The sequence below is a fragment of the Barbus barbus genome, assembly GCF_936440315.1.
Source record: "Barbus barbus genome assembly, chromosome: 37".
NCBI lineage: Eukaryota > Metazoa > Chordata > Actinopteri > Cypriniformes > Cyprinidae > Barbus > Barbus barbus.
This window is the reverse complement of record NC_136715.1, coordinates 2,734,084-2,754,551: the sequence shown is the minus strand read 5'-3', so window position 1 is coordinate 2,754,551 and position 20,468 is coordinate 2,734,084. Positions and strand designations below refer to the sequence as shown.

Here is a 20,468-nt window from a genome sequence, read left to right as displayed (position 1 = left end):
GGCTTTATGCTCAATTTTTAATTTTTAGCACAAAGATTAATTTTTATTTTCATCTAACTAGACAAGTCAATTAAAACACTGAAGGTCATCTTGCAAAACACCTTTACTTCCTACAGTTGCTGTGTCTCAAAATATACTAAGCAGCCTAGAAACACATCATAGGTGACTAAAAAAGACGATAATTTGTGGAAATATCACATGCATTCTTCATTCAGAAATTATCCACTTTTTTTTTCTTTTTTTTTTTTTTTTTGGTACAGATTGGTACAGTCTACTAGAAGAAGGAATTACATATTTGACATTTTTTTGATAGTTAAAAACATCTACACCTCCTCAGCGTTCCTGCAAGCACAGACCTTAGTAAGCCCTAATGGGGTAATTTAGAAATGTGATCCCTCTGGGTTTGTGCTGTCCTGTAGAGTGATAAATGTTCAGCATGTCATTACATGTCATGCATTAATGATTTGCTTGAAGGTACGCTTACCTGACAGATATTTATTCTTAACCTTAAACCTCATGTAATGAGAAAATGGTTTATTATCCTTATTTCTGCAAGTAAACAAATGACTTAAATGTGTGTCAGGACTATTTCCTACATAAACAAAAATGGGATTTTATCATTTGCTCCAAAAATCCTCTTTGGATTTGGTCAAATCTTGAACTGTACATCAAGATATGTACAAAAATACACTTAAAATCAAAATTGCATTTGTTTAAAACAAACAAACAAACAGACATGAATAAGTTTTTCTTTTTTTATCTATTTTATTAGCGATATATAAAACGGATTATAAAATATTGTAATGCTGCAAATAATTTTTAAGACAGTTGTATATGGATATTTGTGCAACTGATCTGATTAAACTACTTCAAGCTCATATAATGAATACCCTAGTCAACATTTGAAGAGGATTAAAACCTTTCATCAAAGTTGTCCTAAAACCTAAAACCAAAATGCGTTCTTGTCTTAGAACAACTATCTTGATCCACTTCAAATGTTGACTACTGTATACATAACATCTTTTATATTGTGGATGTTCTCATAGCTATTTTTAGAGGTCAACCAATATCTAATTCAACTGACAGCAATACCGACGCCAATACTTAGAAAACAGATGATGTATTATGTAACAAAAGTTTAATATATATATATATATTTGGGGGGAACAGAAAATGTGCAGTATCCTTTGACAAAACTCTCAGTACATTTTGAAACTGACACATCTCTTAGCCATCCAAGTGTTTATGATTATTTGCAATGATATGAGGATAATTTGAAAATGGCTAAATATGGAAAGATTAATGGGTCTGTCTGGCATATCAGTGTCTGTCACTATTTGTTTCCTCACAGCAAAGCCAAACTGGCAACAAAATGAGTTAAAGATGTGGAATGAGTTAAAGATGCATGACGTAAGGGCTGAGTATGTGTTTAATCTGGTAACATTTTATAATAAATGTAGTATATGAATGGTTTCATAATATTTATTTGCTTTACATTAAGAATTTTTCCAGTTCATTATGTGGTGGAAATTATTTAATATGGACATTATATAATGTAACATATTTAATCATAGCTCTTGCGATTGTTTTCTGCTGCAGATGTAATACAGCTGTGCGTCACTGACATGTTCTTCATTTACCGCGCAGCGTAATGCGCAGAGCGCACAGGGAACAATGGAAAGGAATAAGACCTATAGATCGCTCTAAATTCACAGATATTAATTATACCCAAAGTAGAGAAAAACAATTTTAAACTGCCTTTATTATCAACGCGTATCTTTTACTGCATTTGAGAGTTTAGATATTACTTGTCTGCATTTTACGCTGACCTGCATGCCTCTTTTTTTCTAGAGGAATATCAGAGTGAACCGAGCGGAATTGCTTTTAGTTTAGGCAGTTTGCACGAGTAAGGTAAGGTTGGGTATCATGGGCACTCTACTGGCATTAATATTAGCGCTCTCCCTGAGCGCATCATGGGGATGCCAACTGCCCCACGACTGGAGACCTCAGACGGAAGCGTGCCGCGCAGAGCTGGCGGAGATCATAGTCTTTGCCAAGGTGCTCGCTCTCCATAAGGAGTCTTACAGCGTGTACAACTACCTGCCGTGGCAGTACGACACGGATCTATTCTTCTCCGCGGAGATCGAGCTGCTATGCGATCAGGCATGGGGCAGCATGCTGGAAGTGCCAGCCGGGTCCAGGTTCAATGTCAGCGGGTTGGGATATTTCCCCTGCTACACCTACAGTGTCATGGAGAACAACTCATACTATTTATTTTTAAGGTAAGATTAAATGGCAGTAAGGATTTGCTCGTGTTAAAGGTGCACTTAGTAATATGTTGCTTTAAAAATAATAATAAGGTTAAAAATGCTAAATAAAATAAAGAATCGGACTAAGATGAAGAGCTGAAGATCCCATACATAACATTAACATAACACACCTATATATACTCACATGCTGTACACACACACTCACAACTAATAAACAGGTTTAGTGTGAAGTGATATTAGTAAAAATACTTTAAAGTTGAACTTATAAAGTTTAACATGAGTCACTACTATTTGAGAGCACTTATGTATGGCATCGGTTGGCTTATTAACGATGATGTTTTACATTTTAGATCATAGAATGTTTGTGGGATTTGTTGTTAATTTTGAATTAACAAAAGTTGGTTTGTGACATTGGCATGGAAGTAGATATGAGCTGGTTTCAAACATGCATTTCCCATGAGCATAGGAGCTCACTATCAGCACATTGGCTTGGCTACAACTGTGCACAACTGTCTGACATCTGTGCTCATTGTGCTTCTATTTGCCCTTGGTTGGGTTACGCTAATGCATGGTCCGCCAGGGATATTCACAAAGAATGAGTACAGTGCCAAACAACCAAGATATCCCTCTATTTTCTTTCATAATGAATGGAAAATGGTTAACATTGTGTATAATGAATCCCGTATAAAATCATCAAAACATTTGTCAAACTTAATTAGCTCTGGCTTGTCTTTGTTTCTGTGTTTATAGTGGAGATGAAGTCATATTTTCAGATGAATTTACAAAGGATGAGGTAGTTAACAAACAACAGAATACAGCCCATTTGGATAGAGATTATTCAGTATATGATTCAGTATTGTTGTGATTTCACTTTTTCTCAAAGACTGAATCATAGTAATAGCACAAGGCTTAAATCTCTTGACCTTTTCTTTTTCTTTTTTACTTGCATTTCCTGTCTCACTCTATAGTGGAAGGAATTGGATACTCGCCGTCGACCATCTTTTTTTACAGCCTATGGGTCCGATCAGTTAAACTGAAGAAGAGTGCTGTACTGGATTTATCACACTTTTCTGACCAAGTGGTTTACTGTGATAGGCAGCACCTCACATGCATAATGTAACCTGATAACCTGTTTTACCAAAGCAATCTTGCTTGTTGGGACCATGAAACAGCTGTAACTAATAGTTTACAAAAAATACATAAACAATATACACAGAGAAAACCAGCAGGCATATGAGGTTGGTTCTTGAACTATGGGCACTTTTGGTCTTATGCTCTTTTGAAATGCAACTCTCTTTAAAAATACTTTTGAAACTCAAAAGTGTTTGGTTATTTTCATAGCATTACATGTATCATGAACACTCACCTTTAAATAATATTTTCACACATTTTCCTTAAAAATTACACAATTTGTTGGTCATGGTGAAAAAATAAACCACAGCTGAGTGACAGTAAAAGTGCATAAGTAATTTTTTGCATGATAATTACTGAAATAGTTTATGATTAATGCACTGTTTGCTTGGGAAATTTATTTATTTGTTTACTTGTTTGTTTGTTTACAGTTTTATCCGATAACACTAATAAGCATACAGCAACATATGGCAAAGTGTCTTTTTCTTCTTCTTCTTCAACTACATGTGGCAATAGGGTCAAACTAGGTCAGTGTAACTGGAGTAATAGCTATTAACAGAAAGAAAGAGTGAAGGCAGCTGATTGATTTCATGCTATTCTAAAATTACCTGACATTAATTCTCTGGAAATAACTTTTATGTCTGTCACATGACCCAACATAAAGCGTAAGAAACAATTCAAGAATAATTGAGGACACATGACTATAAGTATGATTAATGATTGTAGCACAAATAGCGCAGGATGAGTTACACTCATCTGAATTTAGGAATTTTGAAAATGCATAACCATCCAGTTTATAGCAAATTAAGCATACGTCAACTAGTCAGAATAAAGAATTTAACAATGCCATGAAATAAACCATATTAAAGGGTTAGTTCACCCAAAAATTTAAATTCTGTCATTTATTACTCACTCCTGTCGTTCCAAACCCATAAGACCTTCGTTGAAATTTTGGAACACAAATTAGGATATTTTTGATGAAATCCGAGAGCTTTTTGACCCTCCATAGACAGCAACGCAATTACCACGTTAAAGGCCCAGAAAGGTAGTAAGGACATTGTTAAAACAGCCCATGTGACATCAGTGGTTCAACCTGAATTTTATGAAGCTACAATGATACTTTTGGGTGCAAAGAAAACAAAAATACTTACTTTATTCAACCATTTCTTCTCTTCCACGTCAGTCTTCAACGTACGTTTTTGTAACGGTGAGTAATTAATGACAGAATTTTCATTTTCTGGTGAACTAGCACTATAATAAATTGTAGTTGAATAACTGCTTCTTATTCTTAGTGACAGTACTGTGCTATAAACATTTTGCATTTACATTTAGTCATTTACCAGACACTTTTATCCAAAGCGACTTACAAATGTGGACAATGGAAGCAATCTAAATCAATAAAAGAGCAATGAAATGGAAGTGCTATAATAAGTTTTACTTAGCTTAATGCAGTACACGTAGCAAGGTTTTTTCTATTTTTTTTATTATGTAATAAAAAGAAAACAGAATCGAAAAATAATAGAGCAAGCTAATGTTAGAGGCCTTTTTTATTTTGTTAATTGTATAACTTTTGTGGTTTTATAGGCAAATATTAATGCCTTGAATTTTATGCGAGCAGCTATTGGTAGCCAGTGCAAACTGATAAACAGAGGTGTGACGTGCATTATTTTTGGCTCATTAAAAATCTTGCTGCCGAACATGAACATAAAATGCTGCTTTTCCCAATCTATGAGAAAGCAAATAGATGGGTTACTAATAATTCTCCCAGTCTCAGAGACAGAGCAGTTAAAACAACCCTGGAATTCCATCCATTTGACTTAATTACACAGAACACACAGTGCCCAAGTGCTCGAGTGACCTAAGGGCAGCAGGTTATAGGTCCAATCAAGTGCTAACAGGCTGTTTTGGCATTTTATCAAGTCTTTGGGAATTGCTTACTCTACATGCTTACAGTTTTTGTCACTTATTATCTAAAATAATATTCATCGGAAAAAAAAAAAAAAAATATTGATAGCAGGTATAGGCTCTGACCTAACCTCAACGGTTTCTACATTAGCCAGGATCTTAAAGTGCTTGAGCTTGTGGATACAGGTTTAGTCCAGTTTCCATTACACCACTGTTCCTTTGTTTCATCTCGTCACTGACATTGAATTGTAAACTCATTTCAGGGCTTTGTTTTTAAATTACTATCAGTGGCGAGCCCATGCTTGGATGACCAATGCTTTTGTGAATTTGATGCTAAATTCTTACTAATCTGGATTTCGGAAACACTGTTTAAAGACGTTGGATTATCTCTAATTTTTTGGTCTCTTACATTTACAGTAAAACATTTGAAACATGCCATAATGTCATTCCGTGGACATATTCACATAGGGTGCATGGGTTACTATTCCTGTTACTCTCCATCATGTCCACGACATGTCCACTTAGAGTGCTGCAAGAGAACACTGACATTTAATACAATGGCTTTGTTTGAGGAACAGTCTATGAACAGGCTAACATTTAAGATATTATTCATGTTATGAACTTACATACAAATCTTGTTATGTTCTACATTTTTAAACTGGCACATCATGTTTTTTTTTCTTTTTTTCTTATGAACAAATATCACTGTCAATAATGTCAAACCAAGGTGTCAGGGTATGAAAATGAATAATTGCATTTCAACTATTGATTTTAATTAGGCTATATTCCACGAGTCCTAAATTAATGAGTCGTTTGGACCATGTTTATGTTACTTTTATGATTTATGATATCATTTTTGAAGCTCAAAAATCACTCATTGCACTTTCATTGTATTAAAATTACATTTAAGACATTAAGCGCTTTCTTTTGGTGTTCCAACAGAAAAATTTGCTTCAGTACACATGCACAACTTTTCTTCTCTTCCTTTTAATGTCCCATATGTCATGAGTCTAAGCCATGAACCAATCAGACAGCTGGTTCCAGTTTGGCAAGACAATTCTCACCAGTCAAGCCATCAAAAGCCTGAGAAACTGGATACACTCTGCATGGAAACAATAATTCATTCAATATGGCGCACAGAACAACTACATTAAGGTTTCCTTGAGAGGCTCTCTATTTTAGGGTGGTCAGTGAATTAAAAAAGTTATATCCTGAAGACGCATGAAAATGTGTAGGATACAAGGAGGAACCCATCTGGAAGTTATTGGTTATTAGTTAGCATTATGGTATTTCCAGCAGAGTTTCTGAAGAAAAAAAATGTAGGGAGATGTTTTTTACCACATGTTTTTACCACATTTACCACATTTTGAGAAATGTATTATATTGCATAAACTACACAAACTTTATACCACCTCACATCCCATAGTACACCGGAACGTTATAACAAAAACAGGCATTTTCATTTAGCAAATATTCAAGGCCTTGCCAGTAAGAATGTGTTTACTAAATATTTATCTCTTACTCATAGATCCTCTTTTTAGATGCTCAGAAAAGTGTAACACTCTGTCTTTTGGAATGTGTTTAGAAAATGAAATCTCTCCTTTCCTTGCCTTCATTTTACTTTAAGGAATAGTTCTGCTAGGAATGAAAATTACGTAATCATTTTCTCACCATCACGTCTTTCTTAAAACACCAAAGAATATGAAATAAGAAAATTTGAAGGATCTACACACTCTTAAACTATTGTTCACAATTACCATGTCAAGCTTCAAAATAATAGCCTTTCTAATGCATTACAGTTATTTGTATGCCTTTAATGCTCTTTACGGTGCTCAAGACCCATGGTCACTATGAACTGTCAGTGTATGAAAAAGCGTTTACATTCTTCAAAATATATCTTCATAGAAAACTAACCGCAAACCAGTTTTCTGAAGCTGAAACTCAAGTTGAAATGGCCTTCCAGACCTAGACACTTGAGTCCAAATATTCTGGAGCTCAGCTGAAATCCATCAGAGAATTCTGGAACTCTTTTTGGATCTAGATATTCCAAGTCTGGCATTGAGCATAGGTTCTGTAAAAGCCCCTGAGCTTCTGATGCCCGTCTAAAGAGGCTAAATTACATCCAGATGGAGGGACTCTCTGCTGTCAAGGTCCAAAGCCAATGTTTCCGTCAGGGAAAAGGGGATATGGAAGCCAGGTGGAAAACTATTCACCTCAAAACCGTCTCCCTCACTGTGAGCGACAGTGTTTTGAAGCCAACAAACTTATGAACAAAGTTTACATATGTTTATATATATATATATATATATATATATATATATATATATGTGTGTGTCAAACAAGTAGTAATTTTCCAGACTGTTCATTAAACTGTTAAAAAGTGCAACAAATGCCTCTTGGGAATTCTGGCTCGCTAACATACACACATGCATTAACTTGTCATTTGTTTGGAGTAACTGTGTTTTTCTTTTCCCAAACTAAAATTAAAAAAAAATTAAAATATACTAAAAAAATATACATTGATGATTACAAGTGAGTGCTGCAAACCATTCAGCTTGCAAAAAATAGATTTTCCTGCAGGCTGATTGTGGTTGAATCAAACATCAAATGTAGGAGGAGAAGTGTAGTGGAGAGTCCGTATGAAGAGAGTGTCTCATTTCCTCACATTGTGCCAATGTAACCATGGTTTTTGTATTAATATTTTGAAAACCACCCTTAAAACTTTGATAACAGACTTTCCTCTTTTCCTCTCTGCTGGGAGGTGTGTGTGTGTGTGTGTGTGTGCATGTTTATGTGGTTTATGAGGACACAAATTTGTATAATGACATGGGTATGACAGAGGTATTACAATATGAAGGTGGTTTATGAGGACACTGCCTATGTCCCCGTAATTCAAAAGTCTTAAAAAACATACTAAATGGTGTTTTTTTGAAAATCTAAAAATGCACAAAGTCTCCTGTGAGGGCTAAGTTTAGGTGTAGGGTTGGTGTAGGGCAATAGCACACAGTTTGTTCAGTATAAAAACCATTACGCCTATGGAGAGTCCCCATAAACCACAAAAACCAACATGTGTGTGTGTGCGTGTGTGTGTGTGTGTGTTTGTGTGTGTGTGTGCTCATGTGTGAAAGTTTGCAAGACTGTAGGCTGAAACAGCAAGAGACCAGCCAAAGAACAGCGTTGTACGCCAATCACAAGTAATGAATTCTTTGCTCACACAGCTACAGAGACAAGAGAAAGAACAAAGAGAAAAAAAATAGACCTCACTAAGCTATGCGTATAATTCCTGAGACACCACACACTGTAAAATTAACCTCTTATGTTGATTACATATATTTTTACTCCTTAATATTTTTCTTTAAACATAATATGTTTGCTAATGCTTTAATAAATATAAAAAAATAAAGGCAGCCCAAATGCAAACACACACATGCAAAGAACACAAATAGAGCTGTCCCAGCATACCCTTTATTGGTACCTCCCCTCTCCTTGGCCGCTTGCCTGCCCAAAAATATATGGGTCATTGACATTAAGTGTCCCAAGTGGTCATGAACTATTACATTGCTGAGGCCCACACAGCAGAAACAAAAATACATAACGAGTGTGCGAATTTTGTGATGTAGTATGATTTTGTAGTGGTAATATTGTATCTCATGTTTGATACACACCCTATGGCATGCATGAACATTACAACAGGCTGAAATTATACATTATAAAGTAAGATTTTTCTGCTAAGGTGTTGTTATGAGGTTCCTAAGGTGTTCAGAATTGTTTTGAGCATGCTAATGTAATGACCAGCTGGTAAGAGGTGCGAAGGTAAACCTCACTACCCTCATTTCAAGAGGTGCACTATGATGTTAGAGGCTGTGGTCTTTAGCGTCCTTGTTAGTGTGCCTGCTTCCTATGCTGGAAATGCCAGTTCGAATGCCACTCAGAGTGAGTAAGGGGAGTAGAACCGGAGGGCTTAGACTAAGGTTGTGAAAGTAGTTTCTACTAGTTGGTTGGTTGCTGTCTCAAATTAGTCAAAAGACCACCCAAAGCTCTGTGATATTCTGGGGTTTGGATGTCACCTTAATTGTATTTTTTATCTTTTTTTTTTTTTTTGCTAATTTATCATGCACTTCATACAATTGTAGGATAATATATCATCCACTTACAATTGTAAGCCACACCATTTAATAAGTATGATAATTTATCATCTATGTCCATAGTATAGACCATGTGGGAAGTTATTGGCGTGTGTTCAAATCATATAATATTCCAGGCATAACAATTATTTATCATAGTAATGTAGTTTTTGTTGCATTTCTTCTCAGGATGGATGAAAACTACAGCATCATTCCACACGGAGTCAACTTCCAGGACCCCGTCTTCCCTGACACGCCGGAGAACCATCGCATGTTTGCCAGCTTGTTCCAGTTTTCCAATTGCACAGCTGGCACACAGGTTCACATGTACACCCCAGACTGGGAGGTACAGGAGGACAACAGAGTGAGCTACTTTTAATGTATTAATACAGTAAGAACAACAGCAACAACAACAATAATAATAATAATAATAAACAGTGGATGTAACCGCCACCTGTTCTGACTCTGATGCATGACTCATTTCCAATCATGTACTGTCCTTGCTTGCTGTGTGCTTGTCTGTGTGCATATGCATAATGGATAGTACTAGTGAGGCAGACACTTCATAGTGAGCAAAGAAGTGTGAAAATCTTGCTTGTTTGGGTCTTGCATGTCTGTTTGTGGTTCTCTTGGCTTATGAAAAAAGGATAAGGGACTTTTTTGGTGGCTATTGCATGTTGAACACAAAATTCAACATAGCAGCAGAAGATGTGCCTAAAAATCAACTAGTCTTCCACAGAAATCTTGCAAGAATAAGTAGGAAAACTATTTTGAGAATCTAAACCTACAGACATTTTCAAACCTATATTTTACTGTGAATTGGTGCTCACCATTAAGTGTAGTTTATGTCTGGGTCCAAATCTCAAGAGAATTAAGGGAAATGATTGCTGGGATATTAACATTCATCTCTGGACATCTGTACTTCTTTACTTTTGAATTTGCCTTGGGAGAACATGTTTCTTATATTGTTATATGTTTAAACTCTAAACCAGAGGTTCTCAGCCTTGAATCAGAACTCTGCATTGGGTTGTAAGGGATTTCTAAGAAAATATTCTTACTGATTGTATAGTTTTAATATATATATATATATATATATATATATAGTCGTGGTCAGAATTATTGGCACCCTTGGTAAATATGATCAAAGAAGGCTGTGAAAATGAATATGCATTGTTGATCCTTTTGATCTTTTATTTTTAAAAAATTCACAAAAATCTAACCTTTCATTGGAGAATAAGAATTTAAAATGGGAGGAAATATCATTATGAAATAAATGTTTTTCTCTAATACACATTAGCCACAATTAACAGCAACCTTTTATCCAATACTTTTTGAAACCTCCATTTGTCAGTTTAACAGCTCTAAATTTTCTCCTATAATGCCTGATGAGGTTAGAGAACACCTGACAAAAAATCAGAGACCATTCCTTCATCCAGAATCTCTCCAGATCATTCAGATTCACAGCTCCGTGATGGTGCTTCTTCTCTTCAGTTCACCTCACTCATTTTCTACAGGGTTCGGGTCAGAGGACTGGAATTGCCATAGCAGAAGCTTGGTTTTGTCCCATTATGAGATTTCTAACAGAGTCAGTCACTTGTAGATACAACTGAATATGCTGGAGATTGTTTTTGGATGAGTGAGAAGAATTTTTCTTGAAACCCTCTCGAACAACATGTGGTGATGTAGGGGCTGTTTGACAAGTTTTTTTTTAAGGTTTTCTGACCCCGAAACTCAACCTTTCTCTACAATTCTCCATCTGTGGTCCTTGAAGAGTCTTTGGCCACTCAAATTCTCCTCCTCACCGTGCCTTAGGACGATGTAGACACATGTCCTCTTCCAGGCAGATTCATAACATTTTCTGTTGATTGGAAATTCTTAATTATTGCCCTGAGGGTGGAAATGGGAATTTTCACTGCTCTTTTCGTAAAGCCACTTCACTAATTTGTGAAGCTCAGTTATCTTTTGCTGCACATCAAAAATATATTCTTTGGTTTTTCTCATTGTGATGGGAATTTGGACTTTGTTTTCCCTCCTATTTATATTTCTGTGAAACAGGAAGCCATGGCTGGATAATTTCATGTTCATAATTTGAGCATTAATCCTAATGCTCAAAATTGTAAATATGAATGGGAATATGCTTCAGAGATATTTTACTCATAAGAATTTTTAGGGATATCAATAAATGTGTAAAACGTGTTTGAGAAAAACATTTATATCATAATGCGATTTTCCCCAAATTTCAGTAATTTCAGCACAATGAAAGGTTCGATTTTTGTGATTTTTTTTTATCAAAAATAAAAGATCAAAAGGATTAATAATGCAGGATTATGTTCAATAATTCTGGCCATAACTATATACAGTATATATGGATTATATACAAACCCGATTCCAAAAAAGTTGGGACACTGTACAAATTACGAATAAAAAAGGAATGCAATAATTTACAAATCTCATAAACTTATATTTTATTCACAATAGAATATAGATAACATATCAAATGTTGAAAGTGAGACATTTTGAAATGTCATGCCAAATATTGGCTCATTTTAGATTTCATGAGAGCTACACATTCGAAAAAAGTTGGGACAGGTAGCAATAAGAGGCCAGAAAAGTTAAATGTACATATAAGGAACAGCTGGAGGACCAATTTGCAACTTATTAGGTCAATTGGCAACATGATTGGGTATAAAAAGAGCCTCTCAGAGTGGCAGTGTCTCTCAGAAGTCAAGATGGCAAGAGGATCATCAAAATAGTGGAGCAATATCAGAAAGGAGTTTCTCAGAGAAAAATGGCAAAGAGTTTGAAGTTATCATCATCTACAGTGCATAATATCATCCAAAGACTCAGAGAATCTGGAACAATCTCTGTGCGTAAGGGTCAAGGCCGGAAAACCATACTGGATGCCGGCTAAAACTCTATAGGTCAAAAAAGAAGCCATATCTAAACATGATCCAGAAGCGCCGGCGTTTTCTCTGGGCCAAGGCTTATTTAAAATGGACTGTGGCAAAGTGGAAAACTGTTCTGTGGTCAGACGAATCAAAATTTGAAGTTCTTTTTGGAAAATTGGGACGCCATGTCATCCGGACTAAAGAGGACAAGGGCAACCCAAGTTATTATCAGCGCTCAGTTCAGAAGCCTGCATCTCTGATGGTATGGGGTTGCATGAGTGCGTGTGGCATGGGCAGCTTACACATCTGGAAAGGCACCATCAATGCTGAAAGGTATATCCAAGTTCTAGAATAACATATGCTCCCATCCAGACGTTGTCTCTTTCAGGGAATACCATGCATTTTCCAACATGACAATGCCAGACCACATACTGCATCAATTACAACATCATGGCTGCGTAGGAGGAGGATCCGGTACTGAAATGGCCAGCCTGCAGTCCAGATCTTTCACCCATAGAAAACATTTGGCGCATCATAAAGAGGAAGATGCGACAAAGAAGACCTAAGACAGTTGAGCAACTAGAAGCCCGTATTAGACAAGAATGGGACAACATTCCTATTCCTAAACTTGAGCAACTTGTCTCCTCAGTCCCCAGACGTTTGCAGACTGTTATAAAAAGAAGAGGGGATGCCACACAGTGGTAAACATGGCTTTGTCCCAACTTTTTTGAGATGTGTTGATGCCATGAAATTTAAAAAACTTATTTTTCCCTTAAAATGATACATTTTTCTCAGTTTAAACATTTGATATGTCATCTATGTTGTATTCTGAATAAAATATTGAAATTTGAAACTTCCACATCATTGCATTCTGTTTTTATTCACAATTTGTACAGTGTCCCAACTTTTTTGGAATCGGGTTTATATATTTAACTTGATATATATCCAGTTAAAACTCAATCCTTTTAAGTTCGGCTTACTACAAAGATATTTTGAGCTCACAGTAACTTTTTTTTTTTTCAGTTAAGTCCAATTAACTAAATTAACTCATTTCATTGTTTTCAATTGTCTGTTTTACAGTGCACTGTACTTTTTAATGATCTTTGTTAACTTCACATTAAATGTTTAATTTCTAGTAATGCAATCATAATGGATAATTGCCATATATCTAATTGTATTAGTAATCAGTGCAAGGCATTCGTAAGGCTCCTTTATGATTTGTTCATATTACTTAGAGGTATTCAAACAAAACATGTTTAAAAAAAAATAAGTTTTAAACACTTTCGTCTTTAACAGACAGTTGACCAAAAAAATAATAATAACAATTAATTAAATTAAATTCTGAAATGAATAATTCACCATATTTACTCTTCTTCAAGCCTCTATGAATTCCTTTTTTCCCCTGTGGAACATAAAAGTTAAAAAAAAAATAGAAATATATGCTGCTCTCTCTCCCTCTCTCTTTCAATACAATTAAACAAATTATTTCTAGTACAATTCTTTAAAGGAGTGGTTGACTGATTTTTTTTTTCTTTTCTAGGCTTGATTGTGTTTATGGGGTGCAGTCAAACGTGTCCATGCTTTGTTTTGTATAAAAAAAAATTATTAAAAAAATATATATTTTCACATAATTTACCTTTATTCTACACTGCTCTGCTCTGTCCCATCTCTGATAAGCACCTTTCATTGAGCAAAGGCCCTACGCACCCTCTGCGCAGCCATGGAAGCAGTTAAGCATTGCACTGCACACTCAGACCCCTCTTCAGTCCGCCTACGAGCTGCCCGAGCTGGGTCCCTGCATTCCACCTCACTTTGATTGGGTGATTGGGTTTTACAGCCCTTACTTCATTGCACCCAAGAAAGGCGGTGGGTTATGACGAACCTTGGTCTTGCATGTCTTGCACTGGGCCCTTCACAAGCTACCGTTCAAGATGCTCACACAGACATGCATGTTCAGATGCATCCGTCCCCGAGATTGGTTTGCAGCATTCGACCTGAAGGACGTGTACTTTCATGTTTCGGTCCTTCCATGCCATAGACCATTCCTGTGGTTCTTCGTGTCTTCACGAATGCGGCACTGACCTCCAGGCATGCTGTGGTTTACACTGATGCCTCTACCACTGGCTGGGGGGCCACGTAGGTGGTCTTCACCCCAGTCGCGTGTTGTAACTTGCCCGCCACCTCCTCCTCTGGAGTCAGAAACATCTGAAGTCGCTTCGTGCTGTTCATATTCTGGGTCTGCACAACCATACAGCCGATGAGCTGTCTCGAGCTGCGCTCCCCAAAAAATGGAGACTCCATCCCCAGACGGTCCAGCTGTTTTGGAAATGATTCGGAGCCACTCAGGTAGACCTGTTTGCCTTTCCAGAGACCTCTCACTGCCAGTTGTTTTACTCCCTGACTGAGGGAACACTCAGCACGGACGTACTGGCACACAGCTGACCGAGGAGCCTGCACAAGTATGCATTTCCCTCAGTGAGCTTTTTTGCATAGACGCTGTACAAGTTCAGGGAGGACGAGGAGCAGGTCCTGCTTGTGGTGCCTTACTCACTCGGACCTGGTTCCCAGAATTAATGCTCCTTGTGACAGCCCCTCTCTGGCAGATTCCTCTGAGGAAGGATCTACTGACTCACCCTGACACGTCCAGACCTCTGGAAACTTCATGCCTGGTCCCTGGACGGAACGCGGAAGTTCTAGGTGACCTACCCCAAGAGGTAGAAGACACCATACTTAGGCGCGAGCACCATCTACGAGGCACACTTATGCCTTGAAGTAGAACCTATTCATCGAGTGGTGTTCTTTTCACAGAGAAGACCCCCCGAAGATGCCCAATCAGAGTCATGCTTTCCTTTTTGCAGCAGGGGTTGTCTCCCTCCACCTTTGAAGTTTATGTTGCTGCTAACCACGACCCCATGGAAAGGAAGTCGGTAGGGAAGCATGACCTGGTCATCAGGTTCCTTAGGGGGTGAGAAGGTTGAATCCTCCCTCTATACCCTCTTGGGGCCTGACTAGGGCTGCCCCCTAATAGTCGACTAATCAATAGTTGACCAGAACAGGCTTGGTAGACAAAATTTTTGTTGGTCGTTAGTTAAAAAAAAAAAATCCACAGGAAGTGTCGCAGTCAGCGACAGAGAGCTTGTTAACACAGCGGGCATGGAAAATCAACCTGCTAATAATCATTTCGGGAAGAAATTTGAAAGTGTGGGATCATTTTGAAAGGATAAAAGATGACCCCAAAAAGGTTGTCTGCAAACTCTGCAGGCAAACATTTTTATACCATTCGTCGACATCAAACATGACTTATCATTTAAAACATGTAAGTAGACTAGCAGGCTAACGTTAGCCACTTAACATAGCCACTCATTTTAATGGTAATATGCGCCAATATGTATAGGCGCGTAGCCAAGTATTTGTGCAGACAGAGTGTGAAAGTTAAATGTTTAACTTAACGTGCATTTCTCTAGGTTTATCCGCTATACTACGAAGATGATGCGTTGTTAGCTTCAACTTCGCAGCCGACCCTGACTCAGCAAACTCTTGTCATGAAACCCCGTCTTACAGAGAAATGAAAAAGAGACATTACGGACAAAATAGCTGACTTCATTGCACTTGACATGAGACCAGTCAACATAGTCGGCGATGAGGGTTTCAAACAAGTGATATTCCTTGAAACTGGCTACAGTGTTACCAAATGTGAAGCAGTCATGCATGTCATAACAAGCAAGTTCAACACAACAAAATAATTTGTCCTCAAGGAAATTAAAAGTTGAACAGCACTCAGCTTCACAACCGACATATGGACCTCTAGCTAGAAGGAAGCTTACATGACCTTCACTGCACACTTTATTTCTGAAGACTGGTGACTGAATGAATTTGTGTTGGAAACAAAAGTGTTGGAGGTGAGCCACACAGCTGCCAACATATCAGAGCGACTCAGTGAAGTGATGGAGCAATACAAGATACCAGGAGAAAAGAGGGTAGCAGTTGTACACAACAATGCCTCTAATATGGTGCTGTGTGCAGAACTACTGTCAAGCTCCTCCATCCCCTTTTCAGCCAGATGTGGTGGAGCGTCCGGCGCCAGGTCCTCACTCAATGAATCTGTGAGAACCGTTAGAGGGCTGGGTTCCATATGTATTGACCTAAGTGGATCCCATATGTGTAAATTCCATGGTATAGCTTAGAGCCTGTGTTTCCCCGGCAGACTTTCTGCCATTTCCCAAGAGGGTTACAACCACCTCTAAATCATCCATATGTCCCTAAATGGTTATCCATATGTGTAAGGGTTCCCGAAACCTCCTTCGGGAAGGATGGGAGCTGAGATGTCACATCCTGTCGTTAGAGCTGCTGTACCACCGCCGAATGGCCGGGTCACCGGCTCGGCTCCTCAGCAAAAACCTGAGTATGCATTGCATCTGCTGCCTAATTATACTCGTGCTGTGATCAGTGGCAGCTGGATGCAACTCGATGTCGGGTGGTGATGGCGCAGTGGATAAGACACATGCCTTTGGTGTGAGAGACCTGGGTTCGAATCCACTGTGAGACACCAATGTGTCCCTGAGCAAGACACTTAACCCCTAGTTGCTCCAGAGGCGTGCGACCTCTGACATATATAGCAATTGTAAGTCGCTTTGGATAAAAGCGTAAGCTAAATGAATAAATGTAAATGTCACCAACGTGACATCTCCATATCCTCCTTCAGGGAACGAGGGTTACATACATAACTGGGACTTTTTCTCACTACATCATACTCCTTATATTTTAAACCACATGCCTCACGTAGGTCAAAGCAAGGAATTTACACCAAGCTGCAAAGATAAAAATAAAGAAAAAAACACATGCACAAACATATAGCTGTAAATGAAACATTAAATAGATATGTTTTGAATGCCTGTGATTTTGTTTCGCAACATTTTTCTGTCACACTATATTTTAAGGTCCAATTCTCATAATTAATAAACCATTAACTACAACTTTTGCTTCAATAAACTCCTAATTTGCTGCTTGTGAATAGTAAGGTTGTTTTTAAGTTTAGGTAATGGGTACGATTAGGGATATATAATATGGTCATGCAGAATATGTGCTTTATAAGCACTAATAATCAGCCAACATGTTAATAATAGGCATGCTAATAAGCAGGTAGTTAGTAGTCAGAATTGGTCCCTATACTAAAGCATTTTTCTTCTGGTAAAAACTAATTATTATTGAAAAAATGTGAGAAGTTCATGATTGTTTGTACTTACTTTAAATTGCCTCAAAACATTCTGTATTCTTCTGTAGTTTAACACCAGTTTAGTCCAAGAATGGGAGCCAAACAGACGCTTTATATATTTTTGACTTACCTCTATTGACTTCATGTTTACTTCAATTCCTTCAGCTATGGTGCTCCAACGTGCAGAAGGCCTTATTTGAGGAGGAAGAGAAAGTCAAAAACCTCTCTCAGAAAGTAAAGGTCCTGGAGAAAGCCAACAATCACCTTAGGGACAAGGTGAAGAACATGAAACGTCTCTTGAGGCAGGCCAAACGTGAGACCAAAGAGCCGGTTCAAAGCTTCAAACAGCTTCACGAAGCTGAACCAGAGTTACCACATCCACAACAGGACACCGCCCAGGATCAAAAACCCACTCTCAGGAAAATCCTGCCCAAAAAAGCTTAAGAACTAAAAGCCAATCCTGCAATTGAAAAAATTGGATTATAGAAGATTGCAGTGTATTGCAAACTTCAGATGGTTTAGACAAACAGCTTTTTAATATAACTGGCTGAATAATATCAATAAAAGCTACAACAGAAAAAAAAAAAAAAATGTTTTGATCCTTTATCAAAATGTGAAAATATTGATACATTGCAATTTTCAACCACAACATGAGGTTAAAGCCAATAAAATCCACATTTTTTTTTTTTGTGAAAAAATCATTCTGACTAGAAGCAGATATTGTTGTTAATCAGGCAGAGCCTGACAAGATACAGCACAGTGTTTTGAATTTATTTGGACAGGTGTTTATATGGAAATACATTTTGACACAATGTAGCAACACTGATCTTCAGTATTCTAAATAAATAAATACATACATACATGTAGTCATGGCCAAAACTATCGGCACCCTTGCAATTCTGTCAGAAAATGCAACCCTTCTCTCAGAAAATTGTTGCAGTTGTAAATGCTTTGGTACTCACATGTGTATTTTTTTGTTTGCATTGGAACAACACATAAAAAAGGAAAAGTCCAATCTGATACAATTCCACACAGAACTCAAAAAAAATTCACTGGACAAAATTATTGGCACCCTTAACTTAATATTTGGTAGCACCCCCTTTGAAAAAAAATAACTGAAATCAATCGCTTCCTGTAACCATGAATGAGTTTCTTACACCTCTCTACTGGAATTTTGGACCACTCTTCTTTTGCAAACTGCTCCAGGTCATTCAGATTTGAAGGATGCCTTCTCCCAACTGCTGTTTTGAGATCTCTCCCCAGGTGTTCTATGGGATTCAGATCAGGGGTGAAAACCCCAGGCTGCCGCCCTCCCCTGTCTTAGTCAGTGACAGTAACATGACAGCCAGTACCATTCTTTAGAATACCGCCATTAGCCCTTTTATAAGAGAACAGAATAACTTCGAATTCATACGAGTAATAAAGTGGGGTAAAAAAAAAAAAAAAGTGCATGTATACTCTCTATAACAAGGAAACAAACATAAATAAATGCATTATGTACACTGAAAACTGTACATTAGTGATACCAAGTTTCCTAGCTTACATGACAAACTGCCAGTAGCAGATTGTCACATGAAGTTCTAGATCAGTAAATTCGAATTTTAGTCACTTGGTATTATCAAACCTTTATGCCACGTCTATCCCGGGAGAATGAGGAGCAGGAATGAAGCTCAGGAATTGACGCGCTTCGTCCAGTGAGTGCATTAGTTTGGTCTTGCTGTGTTTCATGACGATCTTCAGAGTTGATGGATACTGAAGAAAGGTTTGCAGACCTGCCTCTTTCAATTCCTTCCATATTGTACTGAAGGAGCTCCGCTTTTTTGCCGTTGCAGGAGAGAAGTCAGGGAAAAAGCTCAACGTCGCACCGTCACCCACTTTTACAGGACCGCGGCGTCTTGCTTCATTCAGAATTAAATTCCTGTTGTTGTAGCGTAACAGTTTGAAGAGAAACACTCGTGGTTTGGAGTGATCCGTTGAAGCTCTGAAATAAACTTGATACACATGTTCAATCTCGATATCTCTGTCCGCAAGTAATGGGATCCAGATCGGCACTGATCGTTTCAGAAAGCCAATCGGGTCGCCCCCTTCTCAGCCCCTTCAGGTAATCCCAGCAGGCGGAGATTACTGCGTCTGCTGCGGTCTTGCAAATCAGTCACTTGTTGCTCGAGGGCATCCAGATGCATAGTTTGTTCGCCTATCACTTTTTTCTGCTCTCTCTGTTCCCCGATTAAAAAGTCAACTTTTGCGCATATATTCTGGATTGTAGTCATGTGAGAGGTGAATTCGGTGCGCATTGCTGCTAATTCAGCCTTCAAAATGTCCTTAAATCACTTTATAGTGATCACCATATTGTCTTCTCTGCCTGCCGTGGCCGCTGGTTTTGTTTTCTTCTTACTTGGCGAGGATGATGGTGAAAGATAAGCAAGTTTCTGACAGTGTGACATCTCCAGATAACTGGCAAATGAAAAAACTACCCCAAATGTAAGAAAAGAAGACGAACAACAGTAAAAGACGGGTTATATACACGGACCTCAGCTAATGTGTGTCTTGGCTCATGAAAGCGTCACATGATCCCCCCATTTCTGAGTGCTTTTTGAAGTGTGTTTTGGGTCATTGTCCTGCTGGAAGACCCATGATCTCTGGTGGAGACGAAGCTTTCTGACACCGGCCACGTTGCGCCCCAAAATTCTTTGGTAATATTCAGATTTCATGTTACCGTTCACACACTCCAGTGCCAGAAGTAGCAAAGCAACCCCAAAATATCTTTTAACCTCCACCATGTTTGACTGTAGGGACTGTGCTCTTTTCTTTGAAGGCCTCATTTCTTTTTCTGTAAACAGTGCCATGATGTCCTTTACCAAAAAGATCTACTTTTATCTCATCTGTCCACAGTACGTTCTCCCGCAAGGATTGTGGTTTTGTCACATAAGTTTTGGCA

The 20,468-nt window shown here is 37.9% G+C and overlaps 1 protein-coding gene across 1 annotated transcript; it reads left to right on the top strand.

Moving 5' to 3' along the window:
- Window positions 1–1,597: 1,597 nt before the first annotated feature.
- Window positions 1,598–18,948, top strand: LOC306856934 (coiled-coil domain-containing protein 3-like). The gene is made up of 3 exons (XM_079396492.1): window positions 1,598–2,282; window positions 9,620–9,794; window positions 17,696–18,948. Exons 1-3 carry the CDS (start codon window positions 1,927–1,929, stop codon window positions 17,972–17,974), a joined length of 810 nt encoding a protein of 269 aa, XP_079252618.1. The 5' UTR covers window positions 1,598–1,926; the 3' UTR covers window positions 17,975–18,948.
- The last annotated feature ends 1,520 nt before the right edge of the window (window positions 18,949–20,468 follow it).